Below are 20,407 nucleotides of genomic sequence, written 5' to 3'. Positions count from 1 at the left end.
CTAACAGCACCCCGGGCAGCTCTAAACAAGGTTACATTAAAGTTGCATTGTTCCTATTTGAAATGTAACTATGCAGTTTCTTCTTTTATGTGGTTAAATGTAAGCTCAAACAGTAAGGGTCAAAAATTGATTCCAGTTGGAAATCAATGGTGGACCCTATCTAGAGGTCCACCACCTGCTACAGTCTCCATGCTTATGGCAACAGTTCTTTCGCTACAGTGCAAGGTCTTTGCCCTTCAGTGCTTCGTAGTCTTTGGTTTACACCCTCTTAGTCAGTGACAGAGTGGGGTGGTTGTATTTTGCTTTGCTGGATTTTACCATTGCATCGTTACCTACCCAGGAAAAGGAAAGACTATTGATGAATAACATTTCACTGCTTTCTCACAATCATGGGCGAAGTAGATTTTTCTTTCCCACTGGTTTGTATAGAGCAAAATAACTGGTTTTTCATTACAGTAGCACTAGAAAAAAGTTGTGGCTGATGAGGAAAAGAGCTCTGTGCTGTGGAAACAAAGACTGTGATTCAGACACTATTTTTCCCTCCCTTGTGGAAAAAATTAATAAAAGTTAATAAAAGGATCCTGAAATAATGATAAATATAGGAATGCTTTCATACTGCCAAACACTCAATTTAGATACAACTGCAGGTATTCCTATTGATTTTACTATTCCATTTTTACTGTTGATATTTTGTTAATAAAAGTTTTCCCTTCAAGAATAAGGTAGGAGATTTCATTGTAGCGTTGAGACTGAGAGTAATATCCAAATGATTTTTGTCCAGATGCTGAGAAGGCTCTGAATGTGATTTTAATAACCTGGAACTTCGAGGAATGAAGCCTCTACCTCAAGGATTTCATAATAGCAGTTTAGGGGAGCTGTATGCCTCTAGTTATTTCTAATGAGCTACAGAGCCATTTCACCCATTAGCCATCAGGCTGAATCTAAGCTAAGAAAGAATTAAGTCAGCTAAGGAAGAATTAAACTTTTTTTCCACGTAAGTAACATCCACTGCCCTCTCTCTGAGATTAATTTAGCTGGGTCTCCATCCCAGTTCCTGCTACAGACTCGCTACTCCACTATGCTGTGTAGCCTTTGCAGAACGGAGATTGCTTACCTATGCATTTACCAACATACTCAGATGCCTAGCATTCAGAGTTCCCTGAATAAAAGCCATTGTTCACCTCCAGTCAGACCGTTCAACAGAATGTGTAAGGTAATCTGTAGAGCACAGAGGTAGCAGATGATGAGACTCACGGCATCGGCACTGCAGGGCACGTATGCACCTATTTCTATCTGTGAAATCCTAGACAATGGTAAGCTGAGGCCAAACTGGTCTTCAGGCATTTGTGAAAAATTATCATGCTATTGTTGGCGATGAACAGTGAGAAGACAAACCTTAAATTCCAGATCAAAACTAATTAACAACAGTAAAAAAATCTGATTCATGATTTTTGAGAACTGCAAATCGCTAGCACTGGCCCCGAAATGGACCAGCCTGCAGACTGCAGGAATGGAAACGGAGCTGGTCAGCAGTTTGTCTGTTGGCTACTGCACCGAGGCAGCCAAAGCAGACAATAAGCATTTACAAGACTGCCTACAAATCTGCTTTCCTGTTGCCTGCAGCACAGCCAGCATCTCAACATTATGAGTGTCATTGGGTGCCAGATGTTTATGTCTAGATGAGGCAGAAGCAGCTCTGCAACTTCCGTCATGTAATATTTAAACCCTGATTAGGTATTTCTCATTTAATCACATATATTATTAATTTCAATGAAATTACTGTTTCTCCCCACGCCTTTAACCAGCCAGTGCATAAAAGTTGGGTTGCTAAGGCAGAATTATAGCCAAGTACTCCAGTTTAGCTGACTGCGTTCTGATTACTTAATAATGCCCAAGTATGTGCAGAATTTGTCCTTGCTGTGCGCCACACAGAGTGCTGCACTACTGAAAAAAAACTCAGAAAAGGCTGCACTGCGTTGGCTAAAGCGCTTTCCTCAGCGTGGTTTATATTCCAGCTAGTTAAACAAGTCCATAGCTAAGGAAAAATGTGTTTCTTGCTCTACCGTTCCCACAGCACTAATGAGCAAGTCAAAAATGAACGGCAAAAGCCTGCTCTGAGGAGCTGAATTTACCATTCCGGCTGAGATTTGATTGCCCCGTGGGACCGCTGGTGTGCCCCGGAGAGACTCGGCCTCGGAAAGCCAGCAACACCGAGCCTGAAAACTAACCGGGATACAACGCTGGAGGAACGCACAGACGTCCCTCACCCCGCTAACGGGCACCGCGGGGCTGCGTGGGACACCGGCGTGAGGCCGAGGCCCCGCACCGCCGGCCCCCCCCCACCACGCCGGCCCCGCCCGGCGCTGCCGCCCCGCCCCGCCCGGCAGGTGCCCGCCGGCGCACGGCCAGGCCTCGGGCCTAACTTCGGGCAACGGTCGAGCTCCCCCGCTGCCCCCTCGCTCTCTCTCCCTCCCGCCGGTGCAAGGAGCCGCCGCCGCCTCAGCGGGCCTCGGGCAGGTGCTCCCGGGAGGCGGGCACAGCCCGGCACCCCCCCTCCCCACCGCGCCTGAGGACGGCGGCGCGGCGCCCGCCATCTCGCCCCCCTCGGGGCGGCTGCGGCGCGGGGCTCGCCCTCCCCTTCCTCCCTCCCCCTCGCTGCGGGCCGCGCCGCGCCGGTGGGCTTGGCTTGGCTTGGCTTTGCTTGAGGCTGCAGCGCGGGGCTCGGCTTGAGTCACCCAGCCCGCGGCGCGGGGAGCCGAGCGCGCAGGCACAGGGAGGAGGAGGAGGAGGCGGCGGGGGCGGGCGGCGGCGGCGGCGGGGCGGCGAGCGAGCGGGGGCGACAGGCACCGGCTCCCCGCCCGCCCACTCACACATGCTGCCGAGCCGCAGTCAGCTGGAGCGCCGCTTCCTCCCCAGCCGCCGCCGATGACCTCCTCGCCCGCCGGCAGCCGCTGAGGACCCCCGGCGTCCCCGCCAGGGCAGGGGATGGTAGATCGGCCGCCCGGAGCCCCGTCCAGCCCAGCCCGCCGCCCAGCAGCCTCGGCCGCCGCCGCCCGCGGGAGCCGCCGCCCGAGAGGAGCCGCAAAATGAACCCCCAGTGCGCCCGCTGTGGCAAAGTGGTCTATCCCACCGAGAAAGTCAACTGCCTGGACAAGGTGCTGGGGCGCGGGCGGGCGGGGACGGCGCCTCCCGGGCGTGCCCGCCCTGCGCCCCGCTCCCCTCGGCTCCGGCGGGGCGGGCAGGGCCGGGCCGGGCCGGCGGGGGAGCGGGGCGAGCCGGCAGGTGGCAAATGCAGCGCCTCCGGGGCTGCCGCTGCGCCGGCATCCGCGCTGCCGCCGCCGGGCGGTAACCGTCGTGTCACCGCCCAGGGCGGGGGGCGAGCGGGGGCCGCGGCGGGCCGGAGAGCCCCTGCGGTGCCCGCTCGGGGGGGTGGCGGCGGCTGGGGCTGGCAGGGGGTCCCCGCGGCACCCCCCGACTCCCCAGGGGTGAAGTTGTAGGCGGCCCCCGCCCGGCTGTAGTTATCGGTGCCTCCCCGAGCTGCGGCGGCCTCGGCTGCCCCTTACGCCATGGCCGCCTCGGCGGGGAGGGTGGCCGGGGCAGCGGGGTGGCGACAGCCCCGTCCCTCGGGGGTGTCCCCGGTGATGCTGGTTGTCGCCGAGCGCGGTCGCTCCGTAAATAACAGCAATGAGGCTGTGACAGATGCGCCAAATTAACGTCCCCGGAAAGGCAAGGCGGTAGGAGCTACTGGAGGAAAATACCGTATTATGTGCTAAATTTAGTGTCCAGCGTACCAAAAAGCCAACCGTCACATTAGTTAGTGATTTTGTTCGCATAGTATTGCATTCTTAGCAAGCGGTGTCATTTTTTTCTTCAACGAGGCAAAATGTCACTGCTGCTTCAGTTATCTTTAAAATAATGCTGGCAAGGTCAGTGTGCGGAGGTGTTGGCATTCACCTTAGCAGAGAATTTGTGTTTCTGGGAGTGTTTCAGAAGCACCTTTGGTTTCATGTGAAAGTAATTATTTTGTTGTAGTTTACAGAGATCTATGATGTATAATCAAAATATATGGACGTGTAGCTGTGTCTTTACAGTTAGTGTACCCTAAAATAGCTTTCAAAACATCAGTATCATAAGTAATTCTACTTTACGTTTCTTTACAGTACTGGCATAAAGGATGTTTCCACTGTGAAGTTTGCAAAATGGCTCTGAACATGAATAACTACAAAGGATATGAAAAGAAACCTTATTGCAATGCGTAAGTATTGTAAATGTCAAGTCTTGCAGAAATGCACATGAAAAGAAAGCCTGGCCATGGATATTGTCAAATAGGTATTGTCGTGCTGTAAAAACTTAATCTAGAGATGTAGCAGTGCAGTCTAGAGCAGTTTAGTATCTTTTCAGATGGTGTATTCTACTTGCATTGAAGTGATAGAAGATGAAAATGCTTGATTATGATGTGTTTTGGCAGTGTGTTTATGTCAGATCTCAGGATACAGGTCTTTTCCTCCCAGAAAGTGTCGGATCTGGTGCTGATTTCTACTACATTCATTATTGGCCTGCTGGATTACAGGTGTCCATTATGCAGCTCTCTGTTCAGGGTTATGGACCTGATCAGCATTTTGTAATAAGAAAACAAACAAAGTGCTTCTCGGTTGTGTAGTTTACCAGAGACAATATCCTGTTAGAGATCGTGACAACCTATTTTTAAAACTGTTATGCTGTTCACATATCTCAGATTACTAAACTAGATATTTACAAAATCCCTGCTTCTAGTGCTTCATGCTATTTTTGTATTTTTCGTCTCTCTTAGATTTTGATAAAGAAAATAGATTCCTTTTGGTTATAGAGTATAATCATGTTGTATTCCGCTTTTAGATTTTGTTGTTGTGTGGGTTTTGAAGAGTGCTTTGATGTTTGGCTTGCAAATACTGCAGAAGAGCATTCTGATACATGTAGAAAAAAGGTGCTTATTGTTCTTTGTACCATACTCCTAAGATTTGCGAAGTGCATTTCAGAATGTTTTAATCTTTAGAAACATTTATAATTATAATGCTTTGTTAGAAGGATATCTCTAAAGAATTTGGAATAAAATTTGATCTTGTGTTATATGTTATTCGTATATTGTTATTATTTTCACCTTTACCTACTTAAAACATATGTTTTAAAGGGACAGAATTTTGAAATTATAGACACATGGTAATCTTTTTAGAAATATTCTCCTTGACTCATTTTAAAATATTTGTTTCATGTTGAGGTAGACAGTCTATGGCTGGCCATCACAGAATAGTTCAACAGCATATGCTCATTTCTTCGAGGCTAAAATTGAAGCCAGCCAGTGCCTATCTGTTTAAAATATGAGTTTTGTTATAAAAACTGTTGTGCTGCCAAAACTTGAAACACCTGTTTCAATGTGCACAGTTGTACTTGGATTCCTTTAAGAACATATGGAGTTACACACATACAGTTCTAGTTTTCCTTGAAGTGCTCAACAGTGTATGGGGGTGACATTAGGCCTCTTGTAGTAAAGTGTGGTCAGTTGCCAGTCTTATGTGCTGCAGAGGAAGCTCTGTAGGAAGGGAGATGCGTGCTTCAACAGGTGGCACACTACAAGTCGAGACTAACCTAAAGGTTATTGGCCCTAGATGGGACTCTGCTTTTGATACTATTTGAGTTGAAGTATAAGTACAGGCTTACATCCTTTACGGTGATTAAAACTCTGATAATACTTTGGTGTCTTTTACCTAGCTTTTTTGTGGTTAAATTTCAGTGATGATACTTTGGTTACTTGATCTTTCCTACGTAATCAGATACTTACTTGTACTTAATAACACTGTTTGTTTACAAAGTCTCCTCCGTGCTATACATCGGTGTTTCCATGCTGTGCATATTTAACTTCTGTTGTAGGAAAGTTTTTCATCTATGTAGTTATGCTACGTGATGTGTCCTTCTATTTACGGGTGAGGGGGATAAGGATGATGGATATGTTATGTACCGTTCAGGTGCTGTTCTTCCTGGTAGTTGCTTTAATGAGCTTTGTAAGAGTCATCCTTGAAAAAATAATCTCTCTCTTTGAAATGTCCCTCAAACCTGATGTATGACATGAGAAGAAACAATGTAAAACCATGAAAGAATGGGTTTCTTCTATTAAAGAAGAGACAAAATTTAATGTATAATATCAACAATGTGTATTTTGTTTTTAAGTTTTGGTAAATTTAAGGGTTTTGCTTTTGTGGTTTTGTTTTTTTTTTTTTTTTTTAAAGAGAAGCTTCGATCAAATAATCTAAATAATTTTAAGTGTTCTATAGAACCGCGAAGGGAAGACCAAAGGTGTGCTTTGTGGTTTCAACAAACTTTAATATCCTTCAAAGGAGGGATAAGATGTTTATGCAAAACTGTGTTTTCAAAATACAGTTGATTAAAATTACGATATTTTGACACAGTACTCTTGCATCTCAAAGGTTACTTATTTGCAAAGCAGACATCATTATAGTATTTCAAATTATGACGTGTTTTATCCAGTGTTCATCAGTAAGAGTCAAATTCATTTTTATGTTAAATACTGCTTAATCAGAAAATCTGCAAAGAATGCAAATTTACTCATACAAACACCTACAAGCACTTGACAAAGACCAACTACTGTTAGACTGTCTGTTAAGGCCATCCATCAATGAGAATGTAATTTGTAGATAAAAGTGAAAAAGTATGCACTAATTTGAATGGGAGAGCAGTACCATGAAGTTGTTTAATAGATTTGGAAACCATAGTTAGCTTTTTGTAAGGACAAGTCGAAAAGCACGTTATCTTCAATAATTTCTGTATCTGTTTGTTAGTTCACAGGTTAGATAATGCACTTGAGTATATTTTGACCTTTGAACTTAAAATACTCCACTTTTTTTTTCAGGTGCTGAAATTAATAATTTTTGCCGCATTACTGGCAAAGATAGAAGTTACTTTTAGCTGTAGAACAATTGTGTTTCTGTTAATATAAGAAAAAGAGACTGATTTGTGAATGTTCAAACTGTACTTTTGGTGGAGGAAAGTAAAGTCAGATGGATTAGCAGGAACTGGCAAACCAAGAAGGAATATATTGTGAAATACTTTAATTCATTGTCCATTAGAAAAGAGCAGAAAGAGCAGAAATGCAGGATTCTGCTTTTTTTAAGGGCAAGTTTTTTGTTGGGCAGCTTGTCACATTTCCAGCTAAATGGTTACATATGTTCCTTGTGATAAGGATACACTGATAGCAAAAGTAATGACTGGGCTACTGACGTAGTAGAACTGGTATTGGTCAAGAAGTTGAGTTGCCTAGTATTGCACTTCTGATACTGCTTTTGTAAGTTGTACATTTATGAACGATTTTCCAACTGGGTTACGAGGGAAAACTTTGTCTACATGTGCTTGTATATAACATGGCTTTGAAAAGAATAATCTTTGTATGACGGAGTTTCCATGAAGTTCCTTGATCTGTCTCCTTTAAATCTTTCAGTTCTCTTACTTGTAGAGAAAAGATTATACAACTTTGTTCTCTCTCTCTTTTTTATTATTTACATAACTTGTGAGCTGTTTGAGTCAGGATAGTTTATCTCTACTTGTTTGTGTAATGCTTAGAATATCGCGCTTTTATCTCAGCTGGGACCTCCGAGTAGTACAGTACTCTCATGACTTATGGTATTGTGTTTCTCACTTCACTTGCATTCAAGTTTCATCTGAAAGGCCTCATACACGACATTTTGAAGCTTGTGGATGCTTAGCACATGGACACTGCTAGGTTTGCCTTAACGACTTTAGTCTTGCCTTTTATTTGCTGTCTGACTTTAGATATGCCATGTTGCCAGAGAGCTGCCTGATTTGTGAAATAATGTTCAATGATGAGACTAAGGGCTCAGACTTACAGTCCAGTTTTGCAGTTCTGCCAGGTGTTATGCATTGCCTGAAGCAAGTGAATGAGCCATTCTTTGTCTCTCTGAATACGCATATAGGTAGTAAAAGAAAGGTTAAGACAATTAAAATGGCTTGGGTAATCCAATGATTTGTTAAATCAGGGTGGCTTTAATGTAAATAGATTCTACTTTGATATCTCCAGAGAGCGATTATTAAATAGTTGTTTAATAAATATGAAGACGATAAGAAGAAAAGTTGTTGTTGTTGTTGTTGTTGTTATTATTATTATTATTATTATTTGCAGATTCAGAGCTGATTTTTCCCAGCTGCAAATAACCAAGATGATGCAAGGAAATGAATGACATTTTGGCAACTACTTCTCAAGCTTGTTAAATGATTGAATCATGTAGGATGATTATATGGTAACTTATTCTTACGAATATTCATATAAATACTTTTTTGACAGATTCACTAGACCAAAACACAAGACTACTTTTTATGCAAAATGTAGAAGCTGAAATGCATATTTTTGGAATGTTCTCTCTGCATTAGCTATACCTGCTGATGCAAATAGACTTCCTGCATGTGTGAACACATACGACAGAGATGTATTTTTTACTTTCTGCAAAACCTAATAGCTTAAGCTTCTGCAAACCTGATATACCCTCTTGCCAAAGGCAAATAACCTCACTGTTGGAATAAATCCTTCTGAAATATTTAGTATCTAAAATTTTGCTAATCGCCTGCACGCAGGGTAGCTTCATTCAAGTTTTTATTTATGACAGTCACCATATGGAATGATTACATAACTTTAAAATTTAAATCTACTGTCATCAGCCTTAGTGTGGATTATTGACATGAAGAAAAACTCATCATCACTTTATTTTTTCTAGACTTAATTTCTTTTTAACTCATGCCAGTAGGAAATAGATATGCAAATCCATTTGAAATATTGTGATGTTGTTAGAAGAATTGTACTACAGTTTCAATCTGCAAGTGCAGTCAAACTTTACATTTTAAGATACTATAGGGGAGGGATGAAAAATGTCAAAGTTACTTTATAGCAACTTTCTGGACAGTCAGATGGTCTGGAAACTGGAAGCAGTTGCTTGTAATCAGTGAATGAATGTGGCCATTAAATGGAATCCATTGTCCTGAAAGGTGAACTTGTGTATAGAAGTTTGGTTTTAGCTGTGAAACATGAGTGGGTTTTCTTTCTACCAGTCAGAAAACTTCTAGAAGGTGACTAGGAGTGTGATGATATTATTCTTACTAAAAATAGCTAGCATTATCTTATTTTTCAGTATTGATTTCAGCAGGTGTTTATTTCTCAGTTTAAATATGGCAGGAAGAAAGAAAATGAGTAAGTAAGGAGCAGCAAGAATAATCTTTCTGAAATATGATGGAAACAGTTCTAAGAGTTGCAGTAAAGGGAGCACACAGTAAACAGATTTTTCTTTTGTTACTCTCTATCTTCAGCTGTTACTGAACAACAGCTTATTTAGTGTAAAAGGATAACACTGAGTTTGTGTTGAGGAGGAAGGTTGTTTTATGGCATGGTTAACTTTACAGCCGGTTACCTAGGGTTTTTTTCTCATTTTGGGCTTTTCAGCTCTTTCTGATCATTAGATTTGATCAAAAGTAAGCTATTATATAGGTCAACCCAAAATGGTCATTCTTATAAAAAGAAACAACCCAGAAACTCCCCCATGCAAACCTTCCTAGCAGGCAAGGATTTGCACTTTATCACTTTATTAAGTTTGTGTATTGAAGACATTCCTCTTAGGATGTAATATGAAATGAGTAATGCAAATAACAGAACCAGTAGAAAAACAGCTGGTAAGGGTCTCAAGTCAGAGCCAAATACACCTATGTCATTTAAGTCCATTACTTCTTGTTCAGCATCCCATAAGTATGGACTCCAGTATTTGAAAACAGTTATCATGTCTCCCCTCAGCCATTTTTTCTTTAAACAAAACAGCTCTAACTCTTTCCTCATAGATAACATTTTCTGGTAATTCTTGTTTCTCTACCTTCAATTATCTCCAAATAGTCCATGTATATATATGTGTGTATGTGTGTGTGTATATTATTTTTTTTTTTTTGAATCGTAGTGCCGAGTGGAGCATTACCAGAGCTCGTAGAACAGCAAGTGTGCCTATGCAACTCACATATAATTTTTCTCCTAAGTCCCAATGCAGTCTTTGTTCTTTTTTTTTTTAATCTGTTGCAAAAGCCAAACTATTGTTAAGTCATATTCAGATTGTTGTGGGCTACCCTTTCATCTTTCTATGCAGAACTGCAACCTCAGCAGTTGTTATTATCCATTATCTGAGCAGTTAATTGTTCTTGGCTAAGCACAGACTCTTCCACTTGGTTCTCATTGAACTAAATCTCCATTTTTCCCCAGGCTGTTTCTCCAATTTGTCAAGTTCATTTTATATTGTAATTTTGTTCTCTAATGTGCTTACAGCCCCCTCCTATCAACCTATCAACCCTTCTACCAGAAAGCCTGTAAGCATATTGCAGATTTAATAAGTGTAATCTTCATTTTATCACCCAGGTCGCTACTGAAGGCCTGAACGGGTATTGGGAGCAGTATGTACCTCCGTGGTCTGATGCAGCCTTCACTTCTGTAGTGAGCAGTGATGAATGAGTGAAGTACTTTATCTTCTCTACCTGTTCATGGAGTGCTAGATCAAGCGTTAAGTTCTGCATAAGAAAGAAAATAAAATTGTGAAAGAGCGTAATCATTGTGGATATTTATGCAAACTCTGCTTAAACATGAGGGACAGCTACAAGTAGAGGAAACATACATTACTGCTGCTTGGTGCTGTGATATCTTACTTGGTTAATTGAGTATTAAGTCCAAATTAGTATTGGTGGTATCCAGTAATGAAAAGGAAAGTAGGACAAGAAGCTGAGCCTATTTGCTAGAACAATTGAAGGAGCTTCTTTGGCAAAATATATTTGAGTCTCTGAAAGGTGTTTGATGCATATCTTTAAACTCTTTGAAGAAGGCACATGAGAACACTTTGTCAGAGTTGCTGAGTACTGTGCATGAGCTGGATGGTGGTTAATTGCAAATGAATTACTAAAGAATAATCATCGCTGACACTCAGATCTTGGGGAGAGTTGGGCTGTGTTTTGATTGCTGTGACTGTGTCTGAGTAATGGGACGCAAAAACATTTCTCAGGTTCCATTTCAACACGTGCAGTTGGCTGTGTCCTGATTCCATGTTTGATCAAGACCTGCGTATGACACCTTACATGCATGTGCTGGTGGATGTGCAGGGAGAGGGCTCTGTGAGCTCCAACAGGTCCCTTGATCTGCATTGTTGCAAGCTGTGGAGAGCACCATGGAGTGCTGCAGCTTAGCTGCAGCCAGCCTGCTTCCCTGCTGGTGCAAATGGAGCAGAAAAACTGCCCTGAGGGAGATGAGTTGTTACCTTTTCTCTCTCAGAGCAGGTGAATTCTCAGACTGCATTGAGCCAATACTGTCACGTCTAGTACCTGATGTGAGTATAGGGTCTGCGTTTGGAATTCAAGTGTTTTAATATTCTGCCTGTTGGTATAATTGCTCCAAAGAGACAATTACAATTTAGTGTTACTTAGAATGTTGCTGGGGCAAATAAATAGAAAATATGCAAATGAATATTATACATTTTATTTTTATGCAAAACTGCAATAAACATGACATTCAAAGCTATTTGCAAGAAGTGCTTATAGAAATCCTTGCTGTGTGGAATCCTGATCTGTTGCCAGTTTATGTCCTGGCTCAAGTAAATACATGTTTTTAATTTGTATTATCATTGGTCATCGTAAACTGCAGATAATTTTTCCAAGGAAGAACATGTGCATCTCCTCAGCACCTGTAGTCATAGAATATATTGAACATACATTCTTAGGGGACTGTAGTTACTGAGACATAATTTCAGTATGTGGGATTTTCTTTGCTTGCTAGTATCTTAGCCACTGTTGATACTCAACATAATCTTGATTTTTCTTAGCTATTACTTTCTGTACTCATTCCAAAAGATTGATGAAGTTTGTTTCATTTTATTTACTAAAATACGTAGGCAACAGAACAAAAACAATAGATGAAATTTTGTGATTCCAACTAATTTACTTATTTGCATTGCATAGCTTGAGCTTTGGAAGAGGTAATAACCAGTTGTGGCACGCCTATGAAACCTTGATGATATGTTTTTTGAACAGCTTTGTGATTTAACTGTTTGGGGTTTTAAATGTTCTAAGCTATAGAATTTCCTATCATATTTGCTGAAGAACTTAAAAAAAGGAAAGTATTTTCACTTGGCTGAATTTTAAGTTCAGTGTAGCTCTGCTAATGTTGTTGATGGTCGCAAGTAAACCTGCTGTCCTGATATACTCTATATACTTTATCAAGCTTGAAGAAAAATAAGTGTATGTTCCAATCTTTCATGTCACTTTGACATCACCGACTCTGAAGATTCAATAGAGAATGACAACATCATGTAGTCACCTCAGTGTCAAGAAGCACGTTTTGCTGTTTATATATAATGTCAGTGGAAGCTTACCGTAATTACCCAGACAATGTACAATCTTGGCTGAGCAGTCAATTAATGTTATTTTCATAATTTTGAATATTGTGGGGTGCTTACAGAAACCTTGCTACATTTAGAGATTGTAGAAGTTACACTGAGGGCAGAGTTTGGCTGTGTGATGTTGAGATTCCTTGAAAAGGAGACAGTAGGCAGGACTCGCCAGGGAAAAGTTTGCTGTAAGAAGAGGTGGGTGAAGTACTTGTTGAATAACTGGTCTGCCTGAATATAAACGACACCAGCCAGTTCATGCTGCCCCTAGTTATGTCATCTCACACAGCAACTTTTTGAAAAACCAAAAAACCGCAGTTAATTCTCCTTGATTCGCAGATCAGTCCATTTCTGCTCTCTGTGCCTCTGTCCGTCTTCTGATGTTGGAGTTGATGTTGCATCAGAGTTGACCAAGCTATTTTCCTTTGCTTTCTATTCGTGTTGCCTGTGTAACTTTCATTTGTACCAGGAGTAAAAGTCTAGATGATGAGCAGTGCAGAAGTTTTAGTCTCTCGTATTTCCACCTGTCTCTCCTGCTCCCCTCCTCCAAATCCTCCTGTTCTCACTTGCGATGGAATTGTGTGGTGGTAGCTGATCCCATAACATCTTAATATGAGGAGGGCACAAAGATGTGCGATCAGTCTCACACTTCAGAGAAGACTACAGCAGCTTAATTTTAAAAATGAAAAACGAATTGTAATTTGGCCAGTAATCATTTAAGCATATATTGCAAAGGCTTTTCTGGGAATGCATAGTTACTCTTTAAAGAGGATTTCTTAAAATGTAGAACTACATGGAAATGGTGTAAGTTTCCTCCTTGCTTCATGGTTTCAAAAATTCACAGCAAATGTTTGGAGGTAGTCCATCATATTCTGCCTCTCTAAATGGCAGCATTTTTCACACAGGTGTATTGGTATAATGCCAATTTTGCAAATTTAAAAATAAATTTGGGCTGCATTTTAATTTAGTTATACCTCAGGTATTTTTTTTGAACTTAGCAAACTACATGGTAATAGCTGGTTTTGTTTTGTTTTGTTCCAGTTTTACTCTGGAAGAATTCAATACTTGTAATGCAATTCCTTCTAACATGAGAAAACTATAAATAGAAATACTTAGGGAAAGATTTAAAAAAAAAAAAAAAGATGCTGATTTTAGACTTAATTAAAATGCAAGCGGCTAAGTTTGTGGAGGGGAAAAGTGGCAAGATGAAATAAATTGCCTAAATAAAAAAACATGGACTATTTCTGCGGACCAGTGTAGAGTGGCATACGTTCAACACAGTAGGGTGTTCACATGTTGCATAGCATTGGTTGTGTGCATCTGCGAATGCAAGAGGGAAGAAATTTCTGACTGGATTTGCCAGGTCATACAAAAAGAAAAGGGGCCAATATGAGGATTTCTAGCAAGAGAAGTGCTCAATAGGTGGTTGACCAGGAGATGATTACCACTGTTAGAACTGGCAGCATGCTTGGTTTGTTGCTGTAAGGGAGGTTGCAGTCCATGTTTTAAAGAACCTGCCTGAAAATATATATGTAGAAAAGCAAAGCTTCCTAAAGTACTCAGATTTATTTTTTTGGAGCTACTGTTTGTGTTTGATACAGTGATGCTTGTGCCTTTGTTGATGTTAGTATTTGATGGGTAGTGGAGAAGTGATATTGATGGGGGGTGAATAAAGAGAAGGAATGCCTGTTGGAAGAAGCTTTGTTCAAAAAATAGTTGCTGAATGGCCCATCATGTAGGTGTATTTAATATAAATTTTGCTGTAACATAGGAAGGTCTGAGAGTTTTATTTTGAAGTAGTTGATAGGAATTTGTCAGGCTATCGGAAAGCAGAGATGAAGTTGTTACAACAGTTATTAGCATAACTTGTTGAAATACTGTGGCGTTAGCACAAAATTGTTAGGAGGAATGGGGAAAGGGAAAACCAGGCTGGAGGAAAAAATATCAAAAGATATATTTAGAAGAACAGTATTCCCTGAAATATGTGAAAGGAATTGACACGTCTAGTAAATGAGACTGAGAGAGAAGTATTATGGGAAACTTAACAGTGATGATGTATCTACTTACACGAGGGGGGGGGGGGAAGACTATGCATGCATACAGAGAAAGCAAGAATAGATGAAAAGAGAAATAATTAATTTATAAAAATGTTGAGCTTTTCAATTTAGCAATAGCAAACTAAATTTCTGAAATGGTTGCACTTTTGATTAGGAACGGGGTGCTGTCATGGTGAGTGATCAGTTGGGATATGTCATGAGCTTTTGGCTTATTTTGATCTGAAGATCAAAAGGTATATTAAACAGTCATTCTCAGATAACTCACTATTTAAACTGCTATGTGGCTTATAGTTGCATCAGAAATGCTGGAAATTCATGTTAACAAGAACGGAAGAAGCTGGAAGAAGAAAAAGGAAGAGCAAGTAGATGAGCTTTGGTTGAGTTAATGGTCAGTTTGTTCCATCTTGTGCTTCTCCATGCAACCAGGTCTCAGTTCTTGCAAGGGCTGGCACAGAATATTTCCTCACGGTCTGAGTTCTGTTAATTCTGTCTTTATTTTAACAATAACAAATTGATATTCAGAATAGAATAAGACATACTGTTATTATATGAAATATGATCTGGTTTATTGGCACTGCAGGTACTGAAGACTTCATCCTGCTTTGAGGAACTTGCAGTGAAGTTTTTAAATTGTTATGAAGTTAGTAATTCATAAGAAATATCAGGACAATTGGAAAAAATATAGTTTCTCACTTAATTTTATGCCCCTTGAAAAATGTTTCTGTACACTGAAACAATAGGCTACCAGATAGTGTCCCCAGAAAGATGAAAAGCTTGAGGGGAAACTAAGAAGTATGGTGAGGGTTGTATGAAAATGAGAACAGCGTATGTGATTAGTTTTTCTGATGGTCTAATGCAAGCAAGGGTGTATTGCAAACTTTCTTTTTTTCCAATGAGATGAAGATGGATATTCTTCTGAGCAGCAATAACTTAGATTGGTGCTGTTAATGTTTTGCATTTATCAATTATGACCAAGTCAGTATAGCCAGAGAATTATTTTTGGAGTTTGTTTTGAAATGTGAGAGATCATCTGGTTCTATAGGCTACTAAGCTGATTCAGTACCAATGAATATTTTTGTAAAACTTGGAAAACTTAAAAATTATTTATAAATAGGGCTTTCTGTACTTGTTACTTCAGGAAGTTTAGAAAGACATTCTGAAGTCTGAACACAAGCTGGTCAAGCCTTGTATTAATTCTTCCTTGTGCTAAAGACCTTCTTTCAGAATGTCTTTGTGGAGGAGAGACTCGAAAGAATAACGTCCAATTTCTTACACTGATTAAATGCTTAACTTTCATGACCATGCTGCTGCTGTTTCAAGCCTCATTTGGGTCGGCAGCAGGAGTCTCTCTTGCTGCCCAAAAGGCAATGACTGATTATGTCTCCTATGCAGAATAATACTGTATATGGAATATACTAACAGAAGGAAAATTTAAGCTTGTCGAGTTGGGTATGGATGTGAAGGAGACTGTAATGTGCTTTTAGAAGTTGAAGGAAATAGGGTAAAAGTGGTTATTTTTCTCTAATTACTTACTTCGCCCTGCGGAGAATGGCAGCTCCCCTTTTTCATAGCTTACTCCATCCTGTCACTTCTGCTGTGCTGGAGAGGTAGGCTCTGGTGGAATTAGTTCAGTAGAGCAAACAGGCCCTTTTGCTTTCTTCTGCCATTTTTCTTTGTGCATCGGCAAAGCCACCTGGCTGTTCGGTGTCAGATCTTTTCCGCAGGTTTCTCATCTCCATTGCATGCCTCAGGTGTGGCAGTAACTCAGCGCCTGATGTGCTGTGACCACTGCCCGTGGCGTGAGAGGCAGGTGTGTCTCCCTTGTATGTTCCACCTGCACTGTTTGTATATGCCTTGGGTCTCGTGTAAATGTTTCAGGATCTCTTTTTGATGTGTATCTTCAAAAAGACTGCTACAATAAGGCACTACTTCACATCTAATAACTGATAACTGATATTAATACATGCAGTTAATAGGAACTATACACCTTACACCAAAGAAACTGGAACTGGACAGCAACAGACTTATAATGGATCTTTGAAGTGGATAGTACAGTAGATTAGCAGTTCATAGTAATAATTAATACTAATTAATTTTATACCTGTTCTGTTTTTTTTTTTTAGTGGAATAATTTCTTACCAGGAGATGTTTTGCAGAATCTGCCAGTTTCAACTTTTTTTTTCCTGTAGTAATCTGTATTTTAACTGTATTTTAACTGGTTTTTTAGTAGCAGAATGCTTAATTTCAGGGACAAAGTATTTAGCTTTGTCAGTTCGACTTATTTTGTTTAGGTGTATTTTACCAAAACAACTTTTATCACAACATTAAAATATGATGTGTGTTAATTATATATGTAATTTTTAATATAGTTTTATATTAGATTTAGCGTTATGATCACAATTCACAAATAAGAACCTATAAATGTGGAAGGAGATAAAATATATTATTTTCAAGAGCACGGAGTTGTAATATAGCTGGGGTTCTTCACTATAGCTTGTGAAGAATAGTCATTTCAAGAGAAAATGTTTTTGAAGAAAATTTTGTGTTTTGCAAAAAAAAATTCCAGATCAGAATTCTTTTCAAAAAAGAACTGTTTTTCCCAATCACATGTAATGTTAAGAATGCTTTGTGTATTCATGCAACTGGATGTGAGAAGCTTTCCTGTTCCCTGAGGTATGGGAGGAAGTTTAAAGGAAGTTTGTGGTAGTAATGGCCTCGTGGAGCACTTAATATGTCAAGCAATGTGTCGGAAGGACTATCCACAACAAATATGTTGAAATTTGTCCTGGAAAGTGGAGTCATGAGCTCGAGCATGGTTAACTCCAAACCATCCCGAGACTGTTAAAATGCTTACAACGTCTTGGTTATAGTAAATTAAGGAGTAGATGGACAAGAGCTGGGAAAACATCAGCATTCAGAGCTCTACAAATAGTCAAGCAACTATCAGTTTCCCCAAAGAAGCGATGGGATTATTTTTGAATAGGGGAGGCATAATCACACCTTTAGTATGTGGAAGACGCTGGATATGAAACCAGCGGGTAATGTTAGAAATAGACGTCTGCTCTGGAAAGATTTTCCATATGCCACAATTTTCATGAAGGCTGTACTAAATAGACCTTCATAAACAATTCTGTTGATGCATAGGAATTCATCTCAGCTGTGTTAGCCTTGCAATGTAGATGGGTGAAAAGCAGAAGATACTTGCTGTTCCCATAAAAAATCAGGCCTTAAAATAGGAATGCACTGAATGCATGAAAGGAAAAGATCCTGCAGAGTCAGAATGTCATTTGTACTGTCATTTTTAAGGTGAAACACTTGAAGAGCACTATCGTCAATTATTTCATTTGTTTGTGGAGTGCCTATTATTGTCATAGTTGAATACCTTTTACCCAGGGGACGTTAGTTATATAAAGCTGATGGGCCAATATATTATAAAACAGTACACATCTCTGATGGGGGGCTGGAGTTCTTCATGTCCTGGAACATTGTTTTGAGGGCTGACTGGTAAAAGTGAGGACAATTAACTGAAACAGCCTTGTTGTAAGTGTAGAGTATTAAAGGAAGATCGACAGAATTAAATACTCAAAAATACCTTGAACTGTTGTATGGTGGTAGTTTTTTCAGATACTGCTTTGAAGAGGATCTTTTAAAAGTTAAAGGTGCTTTTTAGATGTGGTTGCAAATAGTCAACTTAGAACTTTAGTTCTAAGCTTCTCCCATCACAGGAAAATAGTAGTGTAGATGGTGTCTCTGAAAAGTAATTGAAGTAGGCCACTGCCTACTCTATGTTCTGTTTTCTCAATGGAAGGAATTAAGAAATACACTTTTGTACTTTCTTGGATGTTGCATTTGTCAGCCTTCTCCCAGCAGGAGAGACATGTGCTCAGTGGAATATCTTGTTATGGTTTGATTTCATTCTTGCTGTAAGCAGAAAAGCTTTTATTGGCCTTACAAGAAGATGTACACATTAGGATAGTGGAGAATGTGGTTAATTTATATTTTGACTGACATAAAATATTAAGACTCGTAATCATTTCTGTAAGACAAGAAATATGTAAAGCAGCAGGGAGAGAAGTACTTACTGCGCAGTACCACTGGCACAAAGTAGTGGTATAATTAAAGTACACCCTGGGTGAAAGCGGAGCAGGTTGGTACAGCAGTGTGACATTCCAGGGAGGCTGGGGTATGGACCAAGTTGTCTCCGCAGGAGAATTCAGAATGGAAAGGGCTCTGCACATATTATATGTTCTTTAAATGTTTAAAACAGGCAGAAGAACTTAAAAATCGTGAGTGAATAAAGCTGGCAAGTTTCCCCTTCTGCTCCATCCACACAGGTTGTTAAATGATTCTCCTTGCCGTGGTAGCAGAGAGCCTGCCAGGAGTGCATTAAGCGTCGTGATTAATGTCTGTCACATGTTTATTCTCTCATCTTCTCCGCAGCAGGTGGTGTGTATATGCAGTGAGGGTTTTTTTTGTAGATTTAAAGAAAACAAGACTGTTTGCGAAGTTGTGTGTATGTGCAAAAGGAGACAATGTCAAAGAACGTGTACTTGGAGCAGAAAGGGCTTGTGGTGGCCCCGAGTTCCTGGAAACTGGGCTGAACAAGGGACAGATTCCCTCCAGGAAGGTTCTGTCTCCATTGCTGATGATTTCTGCTCTTGTTTTAGAGACTTCTTATGAGCCAGAAGTAGTAAAATCGCAGTCATCCTCCCTTAAATTTGGATTGCCTTTTAAAATATTTAGTCACATTCAGGATGAGGTCAGGTAACTCGAACTTTGAAACTCTGTGGGAAGGCAGCGCTGACAGCGGCAGAAAGGTTTCATGTGCTTATGACAACCTCTTTTGCTTAGAGGGTATTCTTGTCTACTCTGAACTGGAGTTTCCTCCTGTTACTTGATAAGCCCGCTGAATGTCTGAGTGCTGGAATCATGGGGACATGCATACCAAGTGCAGCCAGTTATTAGAAAGGTGCTTATACTCGAGTGTATTTACGACTGGAAAAAAGGCTTTTCTTATACTGTAAGTGTTGTAAGTGCAGCAAAAAAAAAGTAACCACTGTATTACAGTATTTTTTTTTCACACTATGTGAGTGTGATATTTTTTCTTAAGAGTTTTAATAATAACTAATAATACATTATTTAAAGTAGTATTGATTTTTGTATAGTTTGGATACCGTTAAGTGGAAGAATGAAGTGCATATGATGAATAATGAAACTCATTTGAAGAAGTTTCTAGTTATTTTATCTGAAAAATATACCGGAATTGTTAGATTTTTGCATGGTTCATTGTACAGTGGAAATGCCTACAACTGATACACACAGATTCACATTTTCTATATATCTAAACTAGTTCAACAACCATAGAACTAAACAGACCTTTTTCCTTTAATATGAACACGTTCAACTCTCTTTGGCTATTAAACGTGAGGCTGTATTTGAGTATCGTTACCTTGGAATTTTAATCTCATTTATACAAGGTCTTGGTTACAGTTGCTTAGTAACACGCTGCGGAAACAGATTTGTTGATTTCTGATAATATATGTACAATATCGTTATAATTAAAGATGTTGTAAGGAAAGCAAGTACACAATGTGGGTGTGTATTTCAGCTGAATGTTTCTAATAACCTCTGTCTTTGCAGTGTATCTTACAGTGGGTGTCTTTGTACGGGTTGATGTTTTATGTAACTCGCCTGACTCACACTGTTGTACGTGGTTTGGTGGTAGTTTTGGATAATGCTGATTTGCAATTTGTGGGTGAGTCTGAAATCCTGAGGTTTAGCAATTTACTTCCATGGGATTGCAATTCCGACGTGGCAGTTATTTTGTAAGACTTGCATTGATATCAGGAATGTATCAGGAACAAGCTGTAACAGAGAGAGAGGCTCATGGTTCAT

The 20,407-nt window shown here is 40.3% G+C and overlaps 1 protein-coding gene across 1 annotated transcript in view; it reads left to right on the top strand.

The window, feature by feature from the left end:
- Nucleotides 1-2,891: 2,891 nt before the first annotated feature.
- Nucleotides 2,892-20,407, top strand: part of LOC142078404 (LIM zinc-binding domain-containing Nebulette-like) — a 119,258-nt gene continuing 101,742 nt past the window's right edge. Inside the window, exons 1-2 of the mRNA XM_075140867.1 lie at nucleotides 2,892-3,155; nucleotides 4,161-4,255. Of these exons, the coding sequence (XP_074996968.1) occupies nucleotides 3,087-3,155; nucleotides 4,161-4,255 (164 nt within the window). The 5' untranslated portion in view covers nucleotides 2,892-3,086. The remainder of the gene's footprint in view (nucleotides 3,156-4,160; nucleotides 4,256-20,407) is intronic.

This window comes from Calonectris borealis, chromosome 2, assembly GCF_964195595.1.
Source record: "Calonectris borealis chromosome 2, bCalBor7.hap1.2, whole genome shotgun sequence".
NCBI classification, from domain to species: Eukaryota; Metazoa; Chordata; class Aves; order Procellariiformes; family Procellariidae; genus Calonectris; species Calonectris borealis.
Note: the sequence above shows the minus strand (reverse complement) of the source record. Positions and strands in the feature narration are given on the sequence as shown.